This window comes from Lygodium microphyllum, chromosome 16 (genome assembly GCF_053477565.2).
Source record: "Lygodium microphyllum isolate KBCC chromosome 16, Lygodium_microphyllum_v1.1.10, whole genome shotgun sequence".
Lineage (NCBI taxonomy): Eukaryota > Viridiplantae > Streptophyta > Polypodiopsida > Schizaeales > Lygodiaceae > Lygodium > Lygodium microphyllum.
Genome location: NC_141150.1, coordinates 64,811,209 through 64,829,801, shown reverse-complemented (window position 1 = coordinate 64,829,801; position 18,593 = coordinate 64,811,209). Strand labels below are relative to the sequence as shown.

The following is an 18,593-nucleotide window of genomic DNA, read 5'->3' as shown; positions in this document are numbered from 1 at the left end:
GAGGTGTTATCATAGATTTATGTCTTCTTAGCAAAAAATCTGAAATGAACTTGATGTCTTTTGACTATGAAACTTGGAAATTGACTTGTCTTCAAAAGAAACTTGATTCGGCTTGAGTAGCAAAGGAGGGCAGGGAAAAGGTTGAGGGATTGATAGAGAATTCCCATGCCTTTGAGAATATTTTGTGGTGCATCTCATACTGCAGTGTAAACGAGGTGGGAGTTCTTACCTCATGCTCCAATTTCATGAATCATGGCAATAAAAATGTTCTTCTGATACCGTATCTAATCTATTTTATCTATAGGGGCTGCTGGTGAGACAGAGATTGCTGCTTTCACCTCATGCACATGCAACACCAAAACTAAAGTTTAAATTTTGAGTGACTTCTACAAACTGAATCAAAATAAAAGATTGAGGATAACTTCAAAGTATCAAAAATAGCCTTGCCAGTCTAAGTAATGACCTAAAAACTGGCCAGCTGCTAATCTGGACTCTAGAAACAGAATTCATAGTCAGAATAACATGAATGTGGACATCATTTCCCACTCATGGGATGCTATGTGAGTTTCATAGTATAAGAAGCAACATGAAACATTTCCTTATGCTGCTTTCACCTCATGCGCATGCAACACCAAAACTGACGTTTAAATTTTGAGTGACTTCTACAAACTGAACCAAAATAAAAGATTGACGATAACTTCAAAGTAGCAAAAATAGCCTTGCCAGTCTAAGTAATGACCTAAAAACTGGCCAGCTGCTAATCTCTGGACTCTAGAAACAGAATTCATAGTCAGAATAACATGAATGTGGACATCATTTCCAACTCATGGAATGCTATATGAGTTTCATAGTATAAGAAGCAACATGAAACATGTCCTTATGATGCTTTATGGCCACCATCCATCTCTTTTGCACATGACATTTTTGTTTGATCAAATAGATAAATACTTGAATGTAGATTTTCACCGAACATTAATAGACTGTTTGACAAGACATTTAACAATATGATTGGTCTACACTTGATTTTTGTATTTTGACTATCATTTACTGGTTGAAGTCATGTCACACCCCTTCAGCAGCCAGCCTTTGGTAGGCAAAAAGTAAACCTCTTTAGAAGCATCAACATAAGCAAACCTTTTCAACCATATTGCTTCATTGTCCTGGCTGTGAGATAGATTGCAGCAGGAAAATGCAAACCTGTTTTATCTGATCTAGCTCCTCATCACTCTCAAGGAAAAAGTTGAGATACTTCACAGGCACATCCACCTAGCCAAACACAGGTTTTACCATCACGAAAACACAAAAATGTCATAATTATGCCTGAGATATTCATTTTAAGACTTTAACCAGCAAATGAACAGAAAATGCAAAAATTGAAGCTAAATATACAAAAGCAGATTTCCACAGTTCAAATCCATTTCTGAAGCTCTCTGTTCTAATCAACTGATTTGATTATAAAAGTGCATGCCATGAAACATTGTAGAAATCAATACCATCACCATCAACTAGCACGAGAATTGAAGGAAACACAACATGCACCAAGAGGTCATGTATACATTTGACAGGACTGATGGGAAATACAGGGTGTAGGTCACAGCAAATGTGACAGGTGGGTGCAACTGGCAGAGCTCCTCCAGATGGTGCTAGGTTCAAACAAGTCACTTGAGAAATTGTCATAGGATGCCAAGACATGCTAGAGTTGTCACGGGAACGTGAAATTTTGAGATGCTTTAATCTTGTTGATAACATTTGATTAAGTTATTACTCAAATGTGCAAGGCTGTTTACACACATGTGATTCACATGGCAATTATTTCATGGTAACAGGCCAAGGACCCCAAGGATACAGTGGGTGTCAAAGGCAAAAGTTGTTATAACTTATGGCAATTGGGTTTTGTTGGTCAATTGGAATCAGATTTGACCCTAGGACAGTTGTTTGGCCAATAAGTATCAATGGTGACACTAGGGACTAGAATTAATTAATTAATTAATACCACTCTAAGGGTCAACAAAGGTTGAGAACCACTTCAGGTTGCAAGTGGCCTAGCCAATTAAATTATGAATAGACACATTTAATTTTGGGTGGGGTCAAAATGACTGAATTTAATTTGCAAAATTACTTAATTCTGAAAATTAATTAAATGGTTGGATAATGCTGGAAAATGGGTTTAGAACGCTGCCACTTGGCAAAAATGCCTATGCAAGACTGAAAAACGTCTTTGGAGGTTGAAGAGAGGCATTTAGTGCATTTCACCTTGCAAGAGAGAGGGAGGAGACGTGTTGCTCTGATCTACAGTCATTGGAGGATCTTTTAAGACAATAGGGGCAGCGGAAAACCAATCAGCAGCAGCAGCAGGCAACAACAATTTTGAGGCTTCTTGGAGCTGGCCATAGCAGCTGATGCCTGGCGATAGCAAATTCAAGCATCCCTAGGAATAGGTGATAGCTCCTAGATAATATTCGACAAGTTGAGCCGATAAAGGCAATTGGCCCAAATTGATTGTTAATTGTTGCTACAACAAAGAGGCTTTTGGAACAGCAAAGCAATCAAGTTAACGAAATACCGAAGGGGTGTCAACTTTTAGGGCCAACAGGGTATCCAACGTCCAAGATTATTGAGATAATTTGTGCATTTTAAGTTATGTTCATTTGTTGATTGCTGTAATTAAGTGATTAATCAAGGAGTTACCAACCTTTCCACGAAAAAAGGCTGGTTTCATGGTTTCATTGCCAGAATACCACTCAATCCTTTGATTTGGTGGACCCGAGGCACCTGATTGCAAGCCAAAGCTTTGTGCTAGTGCTGATTTTTGCTTTCAGCTGAGAAATTAAAGCAATATGTCTTCATACAATGAGATGCAATCAAGCAGTGATGATGCCTCTCAGTACGAACATTCACATGGGAATGAAGAAAATACAATGTCTGATCTTGGACAAGGCTCAGATCATGGACAGCAAGCTAAAAATGTTGTTGTTGGGCAAGATGCAGGGCATTCAAGGCATAATGGAGTTGATGACCAGCAAAGTGAAGAGGAATTTGATGACTAGTTAGCCCAATCATAGCATGCATGCCTGATTGTCCAATATCCATTGGATTGGCACTTCCATGATGGCCTTCCATTTGTATTCCTTGTCCCATAGGTACAAACTATTTTGTTTCATTAGCATCTTTGGGAGCTTCAAATGAAGGCTTGGGCATTACCTTCAGTGCACCTTGCTATCCCGAAGGTGTAGAAGATGTCTTCTTCTTCTTGCTCTTGCTCTCGTTCTTCAGAGCATTCAAGAATTGAGTAAACAAAGGATCCTTTGCCAATTTAGCAAAGAGATTTGTTGCTGTCCTCATTTGGTGCTAAGATACTTTGGTGAAAGCATGGCTTTTCATGCTATGGTTGGATAGGGATTGCATATGGGAATGTATGGCACAAATCCCTATGGTATGCAAAAGCCAATGCATAGTATGCAAGACCCAATGTATTCGGGTATTGCTGAAAATGTACAAAACCACATTGGATTGATCCTTAGGACACAAAGTAACACGTTTGGTTATGGCTGGAAATGTGCAAAACCCTATGTGTGGCAACATTGGCTTGATACCTGGGGCACATTTAACATGTTTGGTTATGCATCTGCATCCTTGAATGTTTATGGGACTCAAGAAATAGGTGTTGGTCGTGCAAATGCTCCGTTTGGTATTGATTTTGATGTAAATTCAGCAAATGCACCCTTTTTGCAGCAACAAGTGCATGACAACTTATCACCCAAAGGAGCAACAAAGAATTATGATGAGGATGGAAAAGCAATGAACTTTGAGTCCTTCAATAGTGCACAAGATAGGCTAAAAGCTTTGACTTTCATTCAATAGTTTGATGTAATCTATTCAGGGGGAAACTTCGCCGAATCCTCAAAGATTCAAAAGGTAGCCACTTGCTTGGAGGGGAATGCATTGCAGTGGTGATGACGCTTTTGATACCAAGTAGAGCACCATCAACATAGGTACAATTCAACCAAATGCTTGCATCGAGTTGGTTGACAAGTACCTTTGAGCTGGACATCATGACAGCTTGGTACACACAAGACGCTAAAGAATGCAAGAATTTGGAACAATACAATATGAAGTTTTGGGATGCATTGCTGCCCATCACTTCGTATCACCCTGTACCCCTTCATGAGAAAGTGGAAAAATATGTTTGTGGAATGCTTGAAGAAATCTAGGATTTTTGCACTAAATCCACGATCTCTAGCATGTCTCAACTCATAGAGACTACTGCTACAGCCGATACTTTGCTGCGTGGAAAGGATTTGCGCTTTCTAGAGAGTAGGGATAAGCCGAATAAAAAGTTGTTTAAGGCTGAGAAAAGGGGAAGATCTTTAAATCAGCCTGAAAAGAGACCAAAACAACAAAGAAAGGGCTTGAAAACATTGGCACAACGTAAGCAATTGATGGCTGCATTTATTTATTTATAAACAGGAGGGTCACATTGCAAGGGATTGTCCCAATAGGCAGCAAGCTGGAAAATCAGAAAATCAAGGACATTCTAAAGGAAAGAAGACCAAAACATCAATAGAACTGGTGCCCAATGTTATTAATGATCAGCCCAATGATGATGCTACTAAGTCGTGCAAACCATGGGGCAAAATTAGAGATCAGCATGCATTGATTTTCTCTTACAATGGTGCGCAAGCCAACTTCGTCTCTGTTGACATGGCAGTCCACCATCTAGGCATTACAAAGGATGAGATGGGGCCCATGGGGGAAGTTGGAATGGCATATAAAGGCCATACAGAGCCTGTCAGACCACTCATTGGAAAGCTTTGGTTGCATATACAAAGATATGTGGACAGCGGACGAGTTCCTCATTGCTTCACTTGATGGTTGTGATGTATTGCCTGGTATGCCATGGTATCATCGTATGCATGCAGTGATTGATTCTCGTGCAAAAAAGATCACTATTTAGCATAATGGAAAGACACTCACACTTTATGTAAAGTTGAAAAGTAAACATGTCCCTATTGTAATTGCAACTGGCATTTCTAAAATAATAAAAAATTATATTTCAGTATACTTGATTTCTACCAAGGATAAAGATGATAGTGAGGATGTGGGGGATATGTCTAAGTCAGAGAATGATCACATATCATTCTGAAAATGTATGTTGATTGCTTCTCTCAGTCACTTCCAAGACAGCTACCACTTGAAAGGCCAAAAGATCATGGCATAGATCTTATCCTTGCAAGTAGCCCACCTAATAAGCCATCCTAAAAAGTTACTGCAGCCCAACAGGAGAAGATTATGAGTCCGGTGAATGAGCTCTAAGAAAAGGTTTGATTGTTGGGATAAAGGCCCGTTTGACCTCCGTGTATAGTATACACACTATTCTATTGTACATGTGAATGCACCCTTAATATGCCCTAAGTATAAATACATTTTATTCTTTGTGTACCAACACATTGTTGGTACACTCAAATCTAATCGTACTTTCACTCACTCTCCTGTATCTCAAGAATCAGGGTAGGGGTAATGAGCTAAAGAGTATGTCGTACTCTGAACGGATCTTGAATCGCAACAAGGCAGCCTCCAGATATCGAACACCAGCAAACGCAGTAGTGAGAAGCTAGATCTGATACAAATAGCAGTTGAGCTAAGAGAACAACTAAAAATGTAGTCAACAGATGAAAGAAAGACCAAAAACGCAGACAAGACAGCCTGCAGGAGAGAAAAAGACTGAAAACGTAGGCAACATGTGAGAGAAATACTAAAAACGCACGCAGGACAACCTGCATGAGAGAGAAAGACTAAAAATGCAGGCAGGACAGATTGTAGGAGAGAGAAAGACTGCAGCGACTACAGCAGGAGAGAAAACTGCAGACGACAGCTGACAGATAAGAGAAAGACTGCAGCGACTGCAACAAGAGAGAGAAAACTGTCAAGGTGGCAGCAAGAGCCTGCAAACGCAGCAATTTGCTGACGTGGCAGGCTGTACGACAACAGTGCAGATGATCAGCAGTCAGTCGCCAAGCAGAAACAACAGCAATCAGCGTGTGGATGGTTGGAAATAGGCGCTAGACTGTAGGGAACAGTGATGGACAGCAAGCGCTGAGATGTTCTCCGTGACCGGGGTGTGGGCAGCAAGCTGGTAAGACCTGAAACCTGCAAAAACAAGTTTTTTGGGGAAGAGTGGAGAGTTGGCTACCAATTTATAGAAAATTAGGATTCTAGATCCTCTCCCACTTAACTCTCTCGATCCCCTCCCCGTTTTAGAGTTTTGGCTAAAATAAGCATGTTTTGGGGCTGTTTAAGGGGCTAAGAGCAATTCTTAGCACAACACTCCCCCTCAGACCCAAAATAGGACGAGAAAAGTAGGCCAGCTTAAATTTTGATTTACCCCAAGGCGTCCCATCCCAAAGCAGCCAGGGCATCGGACAAAGGGTGCACGTCGACTGCCTGGTGGCCTGCCAAGACTACCAAGGCGATGGTTATCTTACCAAGGGAGCCCAAGTGATCACCCCAGAGAGGCCAGGGCATCGGACCAAGGGTGCTCGGCAGCTGTCCAAGGGCCTACCAAGTCATACAAAGACGGAGAAAATCAATGAACTTTTTTTTTTTTAAATGTTTTGAAAATACATAAGTAATATAACGGCGGCGGCCAATTAAGTGACAGATAGGAAAAGATAAAGAGAGTTTTAAACCCAAGTCAAGCACAAAAGTAGCAGACCAATCCCTTGCACTGACTAGGATAAGTCCCTAAAGATGAGAATAAGTGTGTGTATGTGCCAATCGTGTGGTAAATATGTGAAAAGGTAAAAAAAACAAAAAAAAAAAGAATAGTGGACTTAGCAAGATAAGCAAAAACAAGCAAGCAAGCAAGGGTAGGGAAACTGCCTTTAGGAGAACTGCCATGTGTTATGCTATGAATATGATGGATCCTAGAGTCGACCACTCCAAAAGGCCGAAAAGGCATAAATGCGCACAGATGCATGTTGACATGAACAGAATGTCAATGCATAGGGTAATGCAAAGGAAGATCCAAGATGTTATGCTCATGCAATATGCGATGCAACGGTGCCACTAGGACAGTACCCTCGCAGGGGAATTGTTCACTTGTCCAAGTGTCGTTTTACAATCAGGTCATTCTGACATTACGAATGAAGTTACAAATGCCCATAATACAATACAAAAGAATAAGTGAATGTAATATCTAAAAATTGTAAGCATTATCACTGTCACGATCAAGAGTAGAAATCATCCCCTCTCAAACTGGAAGGGAAAGCAAGAGGAAAGCACCCTCTCCCCATCAAGCCAAAGAAGTAGGGGAAGGTGTACCCAAGCCGATCCTAAGTAGCACGTATTGAAGAACCGGTCGGTTGACCGTTTTGATCAAGGTATCTGCAAAATTATCTAATGAAGGCACAAACTCTAGGCGAATAGTGTCTAGCTCCAACCTGCTCTCTGGAAAAGTGAAAGTGGACTCCCACATGCCGTGTCCATGGTGTGATGATCCGATTACCCGCAAGGGCAATGGCACTCTGGTTGTCGCAATAGACATCTTTGGGAGAGTCACACGGAAAATGAAGTGTTGTCAGTAAACTCCTCAAATAAATGTCCTCGATGGTGGCATCGAAGAGAGCCCGATACTCAGCCTCGGCCGTGGAAGCCGCCACCGTCTCTTGCTTACGAGTGGACCAAGAAATGGGAGCCGTGCCCAAGGTAAAGAGGTAGCCGCCATGGAAATGCCCGGTGTCAGGAACTCCTACCCAATCAGAATCAGTGTACCCTTGCAAACATAAACCAGAACCATATGTCAAGCCATAATAAAAAGTACACCGCAAATAACGCAAACACACGAAAACATGCAATCCAATGTGACATCCTAGGTGCTGTGAAATATTGACTGAGTATGCTAACTGAGTAAGCTAAATCTGGCCTAGTGTGAATTAACCAAAGAAGTTTTCCTATAACAAAACGATAGGTGTGTGCATCAAAGGGTTGTCCTAGGGTATCCTTCAACAAGTGGACAGTAGGATCAAGAGGCATGGCCATTGGCTGTGTCTGATCCGAAGTGTATTGTTCCACAAGCTGAAGTGCGTACTTCTGCTGTGACACAAAAATACATCCTCCAAAACGAACTACCTCCATCCCCAAAAAATAGGACAACAAACCAAGGTCTGTCATTTCAAATGTAGCTTTAAGCTTAGCCTTAATTTCCGCTATGGCAGTAGAATTTGAACCTGTGATAAGTAAGTCATCAACATATAGCAGGATATAGGATCGAACATATAAGTTCGGGTCATAAGGGCTAGAATGAAATCCATGGGTCTGTAAGAACTCATCCATTCTATGGAACCAAGGCCGCGGCGCTTGCTTCAGCCCATAAAGAGCTTCCTGCAAGCGAAATACCTTATCTCTAGAGTTCCCTGACCGGTGGCTGCTCCACATTGACTTCCTCCTCGAAGTTGCCGTTCAGCAAGGCACTCTTGATATCCAACTGATGTATAGGCCAGCCGTGGTGAGCGGCAAGCGCGAGTAGCAACTGAAAGGAAGTCAACCGTGCAGTAAGGGCAAAGGTCTCTTCATAATCAATGCCGTGCTTCTGTCGAAACCCTTGCACTACAAGGCGAGCCTTGTACTTGTCTAAAGTCCCATCAACTTTTAGCTTTGTTCTAAAAATCCACTTTGTTCCAATGACTTTCTTGTGGCTCGGACAATCCACCAATGTCCAAGTCTCATTTCGGTCAATACTCTCTAGCTCCTTTTCCATGGCCTCTCACCATTGAGGATATTGAAGAGTCTCTTGCCATGTATCCGACTCAGAATGCGCTATGTAATCAGCTGTAAACAGCGTTGCAAATGATGCCTGAGGAGCAAGCCGGGTAGATCTTCTGGGTCTCTCCGGAGTGGAATCCGGTGATAGGATCCCCGAATCCCGCATGGTCTGCTGTACCAGCAAGGTAACGGGTCTCGCAAAGAGGGCATGGGAGCCAATAAATTTGCAGAAATGCCAGGAGCGAGAAGTATACGAGGCTCAGTAGGCACGATCTCTGATGATGTGGAAGAAGAAAGCGGATCGGAATCCGGTGCAGAAAACTGCACAATATCTCTCTCGTCAAAAACGACATCCTGTCTAACGATCGCCTTTTTTGTTCGAGGATCGAACAAAAGATAGACTTTCGCTTCAGAGGAATATCCCACAAAAATAAGGAGATCAGCTCAGGAAGTAAGCTTACCTATCTTGTCATCAGGCATGTGTGTATGCATGACACCCGAAGACTTTGAAATGGAAAATAACAGGCCGAGAACCAAAAAATGTCTCATACAATGTATTTTGAGGAAGAGTCGCAGTCGGGCACCAGTTTAGGATGTACACTAAAGTGTTAACAGCCTCAATCCAAAGGCGCTCAGGAAGCTCTATTACAAATAGCATAGAGCGTATCATTTCCATGATTGTCCGGTTCCTACGCTCTACGACTCCATTCTGAGAGGGGGAGTTGGTAGAGTGAGCTGGCAAGAAATGCCATACTTTTGTAGAAACTCAGAAAACTCATGGGAGATAAACTCACCACCGCTATCACTCCTCATGCACCCGACACGATGTTATGAACTAGCAGCACCCAAGCAGAAGAATATGTGAAAGCATTTGACTTATGCTTGAGGAAGTACACCCACATGTATCGAGAATGATCATCCACTAACAAAAATAAGTACAGCGTGCCATTCAAAGCAACAATGGATGTCGGCCCACAAAGATCAACGTGAATCAATCCAAGAGGCTCCTCAGCTCTATGTGTAGACTGCTGAGAAAATGGGATACGGTGCTGCTTCCCAAGCTGAGAAGCTTTACAGACATCTCGAGCTAGCTTCAAGCGTGGAAGGCCCTCAACCAGCTCACGGCGTGACAACTCATAAAGTGAGTCATAACCAAGATGCCCTAAGCAAAAATGCTAAAGACGCTCATTGTACGTAGGCTCCTGAAATGTGGCTAAGACCTGGAAGCTATGAAATACAGAGCCCTCAGCAGTCGGCTCGGTGAGAAAGTGAGTCATGTGGTATAGGCCAATAGGCTGTCTCTCACCGCGAGCAATCACTAAACCAATCTGAGAGTCAAGGACCTCGACTGTGGTCGACGTAAAGAAAACTGCTCGCCCAAACCAACAAAGCTGCTGAAAAGATAACAAGTTCACCCTAAGCTGAGCGACATGATATACATTGTCCAACGAAGCCAAATCCGAACCCTTGTCAGTGCCAAAACTGATGCAACCTTGAGCTTGAACCTTGACCGAGGAGTTGTTTCCTATACGGACCCGCCCAGCTGCAAGGGCTCCAGTACGGAAAATGTCCTCTACAGGAGTCATGTGATGTGTAGCTCTACTATCCACAATCCAAACTGGAGCTCAAGTGCTCGGTTGTGACAAGTAGCCCTCTGTAGTAACCTCGTCAGGAGGCAAATCACAAATGTGAATGAGACTCGCATCGGATGTCTCTATGGAGACAATGTGGGCCTCTGCAAACCAGTCAGACAAGCCCTCTAGAGTTGAGAACGTTGTCCACTGAGATGGCTATGCGGTGGCAGTGTGAGTCTGACCTTTAAGCTGCCCCTTGCCATCACCTTGCCTCCCCTGCTGGGGGTTACCCAACTGAGGAGCGGGGGTCTGAAACTTAGGTTTTGGTGTTGTGCCTCGTGCCTTTGATCAACACTCGTCGTCAAAATGGCTAACTTTTGACAATGTTGACAATACCTATTCTTTTTAGGTACATTCTACCACCCTGGTTTAAGTTGTGACTGGGAGTTTCCTTGAGAATCCCCAGATTGATTTGGCTTTTGAGTTTGAATTTGATTTTGAGTGGAGGTTTGGTTTGGTTTGGTTTACCGTTGTTGCTCTTTCTGAGAATGAGCAAGAAAAGCCCCCTCTGAAGAGGAATTCATATGAAATTGATCAAACAACCGTATGTAATGCAACAGCTGACACTCAAATTTATAGAATGTAGACATGTTAGATTTTGAAACTATTCCTTCCACAAAATTGAAGTATTTGTTGGAGAGTTTAATTAGGAACAATGTGACCTGATACAACAAGGAGACGCCGATACTCAGCCAACTTGACTTTCAAGTCATCCCGGTCAGTAATTTTGACAAGCTGAAACTCATGATCAAGATTAATACGACAGGTCCTATCCCGAGCCGCATAGCGGTCAGTCAAGTGTGCCCATCACTCTGACGCTAAGTCAAAATACTGGAGCTGAGAATGAAACTCAAGCAATAAGCCCTGCATCAGCTCGACAATAGCGTAGGCATTCCTAGCCTTCCATGAGCAGACGACCTCGTATGGAACCAATGTGGGATTGAGTTGAAGTTCCAACCCTTGTACAAGATCCCATAGGTTCTGTGAGTCAAGCACATGTCTCATCAAATTCGACCAAGTGGTAAAATTTGACCCGTTAAAACGAATCTTGTCATTAAATGCATTCTTGTCAGAAGATGAGCTAGAACCATGAGGTGTCGGAAAGGTGGTTTAAGATGATGGTGGGAAAGATGGTGGAGGTGGGTGTGTCTAATTAGAGAAAGAGGGAGGGGGAAGAGATGGGTAGGCAGAAGTAGACTGTGAGTGTCCAATGAGTGTTGATTGATGCGGAGGCATTGGAACATGAATGATTCCATAAGGTGCCGGTGTAGGTGGAGGCATTAGGACACAGTAGCCTTGTCCAAAGTAAGGCTGGGACACAGCAGTATGACCAAAAGGTCCACTAGGCAATGTCATGGAGGCAAATTGTGGAGGCAACTGATCCACACTCCGGAGAGACTGAGTAGAATACCCACACTGCAATGATCCCGAAAGTGTGTATAAGGTAGGTGGAACACCACTCAGCTGAGGGAAGGATGAGGTCCTAAAGGATGTGCATATGTTTCCATAGCCCGCTAGTGTAATATGCGATGCGACATGAGGTGTCTGAAATGGAAATGTAAATTATGTAAATGGAAGTAGTGAAGCAACGGAAGAATGTGGTGGAATGGATGGGTTTTGAAAGTGAGGTGTATGAGGTACAAATTCTTTTTGTTCATTTTTATCATTTAAAGACTGAAAATGAAACTGTGAAGATGATGATGCACCATGTAATGAAGTGAAAAGAACACCAAATTCATTCTGATTATGTGAAGTAGACAAAAAAGAAGGAAGGGCAGAAGAAGAGTTACCTCGTTTTTTCTTATAATCCCCTCGACGTGTGTTAACATACAAGAATTGATCCTCAAGAGCACCTTTTCCATAGTCAACAGACTGGACTCTTTCTTCCACATGATCTCTACCAATATATTGCAAAACAGAAGAGATAAAAGAAGAAGGCACAAAAGACGAATCAAAAGTACCTTGCACCGGAGAGGACAGAAGAGTCTAAAAGTGAAAAATATTACGAATCTTGCTTTCCAAGAGGGGGGCCTATTCCTGATGGAGATCTCAACGGCCCTGCAACATCATCAGACTTACGCACAACATCTGAAGAGTGAAAATCATGCATACCTTCATTCAGAAGCTTTTCTTCAAAGACAATCCTGCGGTCGAGCTCCTCAATCTTCTTTCATCGATAGGCTATGATCAGTTTATATTCTTCAAAGGTCAGCTTGCCTATCTTTTCTTCCATGTACTCAGATGTGTCTTCCACCATGTCGGAACTTCGTGGAGCAAGCTAATCGACCCACTCTCCCTCAGTTCTCCGCATAGGCTGTTTTGGAGACTAAATCGGTGTTGATATGTTCGAAGTCATTTGAACCTACTGTTGTTCTTGTTTCTTGCGAAGAGCTTTCAGATCAAAGGCCTAGGTTTCACAGAGAGTATCGTGCTCTGATACCATGTAAAAAAAATATCCTGACACAGAAGCATAAACAGAAACCGTACGACAAAGCACAGACTGATAAAAGAACACAATTAGGGTTAGGGTTAGGGTAACTCAGCAACAATAAACATAAATAATAAATGAAATGATATGACTACTAATAATACGATGCTCATGCAACAAACACACTATGCAGTGAATGAATACTGTACCTCGAACTCCTATATCTCAGGGATTAGGGCAAGCGTAATGAGCTGGAGAGTGTATCGTACTCTGAATGGATACCGAATCGCAACAAGGCAGCCTCCGAATGTCGAACACCAGCAAACGCAGTAGTGAGAAGCTGGATTTGATGCAGACATCAGTGAGGAGGGAAAAAGACTAAAAACGTAGTCAACAGGTAAGAGAAAGACTAAAAACGCAAGCAAGACAGCCTGCAAGAGAAAGAAAGACTAAAAACGTAGGCAACAGGTGAAAGGAAGACAAAAAACGCAAATAGCACAGCCTGCAGGAGAAAAAAAGACTGCAACGACTCCAGCAGGAGAGAGAAAACTGCAGACAATAGCTGATAGGTGAGAGAAAGACTGCAGTGACTACAGCAGGAGAGAGAAAACTGTCAAGGCGGCAGCTGGAGCCTGCAAACATAGCAGTTTGCTAACGTGGTAGACTGTACAACAACAGTGCAGATGATTAGCAGTCAGTTGCCAAGCAGAAACAGCAGCAATCAGCATGTGGAGGGCTGGAAACAAAAGCCAGACTGTAGGGAACAGTACTGGAGAGCAAGGGTTGAGATGTCCTCCGTGACCGGGGTGTGGGCAGCAAACTGATAACACCTGAAACCTGCAAAAACAAGATTTTTGGAAAAGAGTGGATGGCTAGCTGCCAATTTATAGAAAATTAGGGTTTTAGATCCTCTCCCTCTTAACTCCCTCGAACCTCGTTTTAGGGTTTTGACTAAAATAAGCCTAAAATAAGCATATTTTGGGGCTGTTTAAGTGACTAAGAGCATTTCTTAGCACAACACAGGCAGCTTGAGTCATAAGGCATGTTTAGCACAGGTTGTGCTAAAGTCCAACATGAGCGTTACCAGGGGATAGGCGATCGAGCGTGACCACGCGACAGGCAAATCGCAATCCACGGGCTTCAGGTCAACGCAAGGCTGACTATTGCAACGACGTGACAGAGCAAAGACGGGACAGACCAAGCGTGGACTTGGCGGCAAGCGACCATGCCAACACGACCAACGCGCGTGGGTTGTGCATGACAGTAGGGGACTAGATGACAGGCGCACGTGGCAACGGGCAGTGACGGGTTGCCAGCAGACAAGTGACGCGACCCACTTGAGAGGTCAATGGATCCTCCCCCCATCATTTTTCATCAAATTAAAAAGCTTATTTTCTTCCAAAACTCCTTTGAAATTCCTTCCTTTGATCGGGGTTCACGCATTGAAGCACAGGTCACAAATTTGTGCGAATCTGGCCCAAAAATTTTGGGCTTTTCCTGGTTTTAATCTCATTCATGCTTGACAGCAATATTCACATCAGAAATTGCAGACATTGCGTGTGGTGACCTCAACTAAATTGGGGATTTTGGCAAATTTATCAAAATTTCGCTCTTTTGAGTAAAATTTCTTGACATTGGATCCCAAAAAATGGAGCATTTCAAATATTGGTAAAATTTTGCTCAGCTCGGTTAGACTAGCTGCCATTTATGTACTTTTGGACTTGAAATTTTGAGGCTTTGTGCAGAATTTGATAAATTTCTGCATTTCTTCCTGCGTGGTAGCTGGTTTATGTATAAACAGCAGAGATTTATCACCGTTTGAGAAAGAACAGCAGTGTATTTCCTGGTTCAGCTTGTGCTTCTGCAGTCCGATGCATTTACTCTTGTGTTTGTGATAAAAATGGTTGCAACTTCTTCCAATTCAGACACCAAGATTTTGATGGAAACCACATGGTTTGATGGTCATAGCTTTGACCTTTGGAAAGACCGTATGTAGGGCATATTGTTCCTAAAGGATTGTGCCGATGCTTTGAAGAAAGATAAACCCTCACAAATGTTTGATGCAAATTGGACCAGAGTAAACAAAAAACATGTGGCTTACATTAAGACGGGTGTCACTGATAACATCTTCACAAACATTAAGGATTTAGATACAAGTTAAGCAATATACAAAAAGCTGAAAACTACCTAAGAGATCACCACACCTATTAATCAGGTGCATTTAATATGCAATTTGGAGAATATGCAACCGGATGAGTCAAAGCCTGCAACTGAGCACTTGAGTGCATTTACTGACACTGCCTAATCATGACAAATTTGGATTTTGATGATAAATTGAGGGTGAACTTTCTAATCATGACACTGCCTAATTCTTGGGAGACCTTGGTGGTTTCTCTTAGCAATAACCCTAATCTCTCATATGACGGGGTGAGGGGTTCAATCTTGAATGAAGAAATTAGACATATGTCTAGTGGACAAGGCAACAACTCAGCTTATAATGTAAGAGGCAAGGCTGAAAAGAAAAATGCAAATGCAGGACAGAGAAACAGAAGCAAAAGCAAAATAAAGAAAAAGAGTGACATTACTTGCTATCACCGTGGTCGGAAGGGCCACAAGAAGCCTGATTGCAAGTATTACAAGAAGAAACAAGAGAGAAAAAGAATGCAGGAGAGAAACAGGAGGAGGATAAGACAGATGCATCTGACGCAGCCAAAGGCAAGGAAAAGGCCAATGTGGCCTCCAATGTGGTCATAGAGGAGCTTTCAGATACAGAGACTGATGTATTATGTGTAGTTGATTATGATGCCCTTGAATGTCACATGCAAGATATGTAGATTACCACGGCTGATGTGATTGATGCACTTTAGTAAGTTGATGATGGTGCCACTCAGACTTGGATTGTAGACTCTGGTGCCTCTTTTCATGTAACTCCTTGCTTGGAGTGTTTTGCTATGTTCAATGCGGACAGTAATGAAAAGGTGTATCTTGGAGATAACCATGCTTGCAGCATCAATGGGATTGACACTGTACACTTGCCTTTAGACAATGGCAGAAGCTTGTGTTGAAAGATGTCAGATATGTGCCTAGCATTAAAAAGAGTTTACTATCTGTTGGCCAGCTTGACTTGCATGGATACACTATACTGTTTGGTGGTGGTTTGTGGAAAGTGAAAAAGGGTTCCATGTTGATTGCAAAAGGAACCAAGAAGAGCACTTTGTATTGCTTGAATTGTAAAGCTTTGAATGGCAAGTTTCTTGCAGTTGCTGAAATTGGCTGTCATTTGGAGTTATGGCATAAGAGATTAGGCCATATGAGCGAGAAAGGACTTGATATCCTTACCTCTTTGAAGAGTGTTGATGGAAAAGACTCTAAACTTGACTTTTGTAATGACTGTCAGTTTGGAAAGCAAATAAAATTTTTCTTTTACTCTGGTGTCTCTCGTAAGTTCAATGTCTTGGACTTAGTACATTCTAATGTATGTAGTATGCCCGTGAAATCGTTGGGCGGTATTGCATATTTTATCTCCTTTATTGATGATTGTTCCAGAAAGATTTGGGTTTACCTCTTGAAAAAGAAAAGTGAAGTGTTTGTTATTTTTAAAACTTTTCATACATTTGTGACCACTCAGACAGGTAGAAATCTGAAATGCCTGAGAACTGATAATGGGGGTGAGTTCACATCTACTGAATTCAAGTCCTTTTGTGACGTACATGGAATTGAGAGAGAGCTTACAACTCCTTACAACCCTTCTTCAAATGGGGTGGTTGAAAGATATAATAGGACTTTATGTGAAAGAGTGCGGTGCATGCTGTCCGCTGCTAATCTCCCTCATGAATTTTGGGAAGAGGCACTCAAGACCGCGGTTCACATTTGCAACCGCTTTCCAAACAGGTCCTGAAATAATGGCATCCCTGATGAGATTTGGTGTCATGAGGACAAGTATTTTTGAAACCTCACTTAACATGTCGATTAATTTTTAATCACATGGTTAAGTAAATGTTGCACATGTGAGATGTAATTGGGATTAGAGTAAATTTACGAGCCCGGGACCCAAGGAAATCACAGGATGTCAAAGGCAAAAGCTGCTATAAGTTATGCCACAAAAGTACTTGATGGTATCTGGTGCCAGTTGTTAGCCTAGGTCAGCAGCCTCGGGAAGCGTGCCAGAAATTGGAAGCTCCAAGACTTAGATTCAACAAGGCTGAAGGTGAATTTCAACTAAATTCAGGTGGAGAACTAGCCAGCCATAGAATTTGGAGCATTTCCATCGTCTATGAAGTGGATGAATGTCAATTGATTGCCCGAATCAAGGGGCAAATCGGGTTAAAGACTTGCTGGTGATTCATCACAACAAGGGGAGTTGGAATACCGAAAGGGATTGGGAGAATTCCATTGTAAATCAACTTAATCTTCAATAAAGCTAAAGAAATACCGAAAGGGGAGCCAATTTTGGGCAAATCGGGTGTACATTGTCCGAGATTAGTAGGTAAATTTGTATTTTCAGATTTGCATTCATTGTTTGCTGTTGTAGTTAAGTTGTAATTAGGCATTTACCACCCATCCATGGAAGGAAGGCTGGTTTCATGGTTCCGTTGCCGGGATACCATCAAATCATTTGAATTGGTGGGCCCATGGTACTTGATTGCAACTTGGGACTATTGCATTATTGCTGAAATTGTTCTCAGTAGTGAATTACAGCAAGCATGTCTTCACATGGTGATATGGGATCAAGTGGAGAGGATGTATCACTCCTTGGTCAATCATATGGTGAAGGGGAAAATCCAATGACTGATATTGGGCATGGTTCTCAGCATGGAAAGCATGCTGAAAATGTGGGACATGACCCAAATGTTGGCACTTCAATGCATAAAAAGGTTGATGACTAGCAAGGGACTGAAAATTTTGATGATAGCTTCAAGGATCGAATGCGTACAGCAACAAATCTTTTTGCTGAATTGGCAAAGGATCCCTAGCTTACTTGATTCTCAAGTGCCCCAACGAAAGACAGTAAAGGCAAAGAGAAGAAGACACCTTCTACAGCTTCGGGACAGCCACAAGAACCAAAGGAAATGCCTAACCGAAGGAAATGCCTAAGCCTTCTTTAGAAGAGCCCAAAATGCCTGATGAGCTCAAACAGATGGTATCCGTGGGGCAGCAAGTGCAAATCATAGTACGGGGGAGTTTCGGAAACGGGGGAAACGGAAACGGAAAAAACCGGAGTTTCGGAGTTTCGGCCAAATTTTGAAAACGGAAAAACGGCGTTTCGGATTGCACACTAAAAAAATACAGTAATATGTGGGTATGTAAATATATCAATGTCTACAACAACATGTATTCAAATTTCATACAAAACTTTGAGTCTTCATGTCATATGATTAAAATAATGATTCATTACACATTTCACGAGTCATGAGTCACGACTCACGAGTGAAGATTAAGGAGTCAAGACTGAGGACTCAATGGTTGAGACTTAAGACAGCTTAACACAATTAAGACTCAATTTTCAAAATATAAGGTAACAAAATGAATTAAAATTTATGACTCATGAATAATCTATGATCTAAACTTTAAAGAGCAGTGAAGACTGACATTAAGAACAATGGAACAAAAATCAAGATGCATAATAAGTGGGATCAAGATACAATGATAGTAACTATGTCCAGTGAGGCTATAAGTATCAACATCAATGAACAACCGACAACTCTAGTCTGGACTTTGCACTGCTAAACTAACTCCTGTATATCACGAGTCATCTGGACTCTGAGGATCCG

At 42.2% G+C, this 18,593-nt stretch overlaps 1 protein-coding gene across 4 annotated transcripts in view; it reads right to left on the bottom strand.

Annotated features, from left to right (window-relative positions):
- Positions 1 to 18,593, bottom strand: part of LOC148022922 (Nucleotidylyl transferase superfamily protein) — a 148,883-nt gene that overhangs the window by 3,380 nt on the left and 126,910 nt on the right. For 3 of the 4 annotated variants that reach the window (XR_015693558.1, XM_087695856.1, XM_087695857.1), the window contains one exon: positions 1,198 to 1,266. Coding sequence is in view for 2 of the 4 variants with exons in the window: in XM_087695856.1 (XP_087551982.1) it covers positions 1,198 to 1,266 (69 nt within the window). In the remaining 2 variants the exon portion in view is untranslated. Of the gene's footprint in view, positions 1 to 1,197; positions 1,267 to 12,184; positions 12,802 to 18,593 lie in introns of those variants that run through there. The other variant, XR_015693559.1, reaches the window with a different exon arrangement.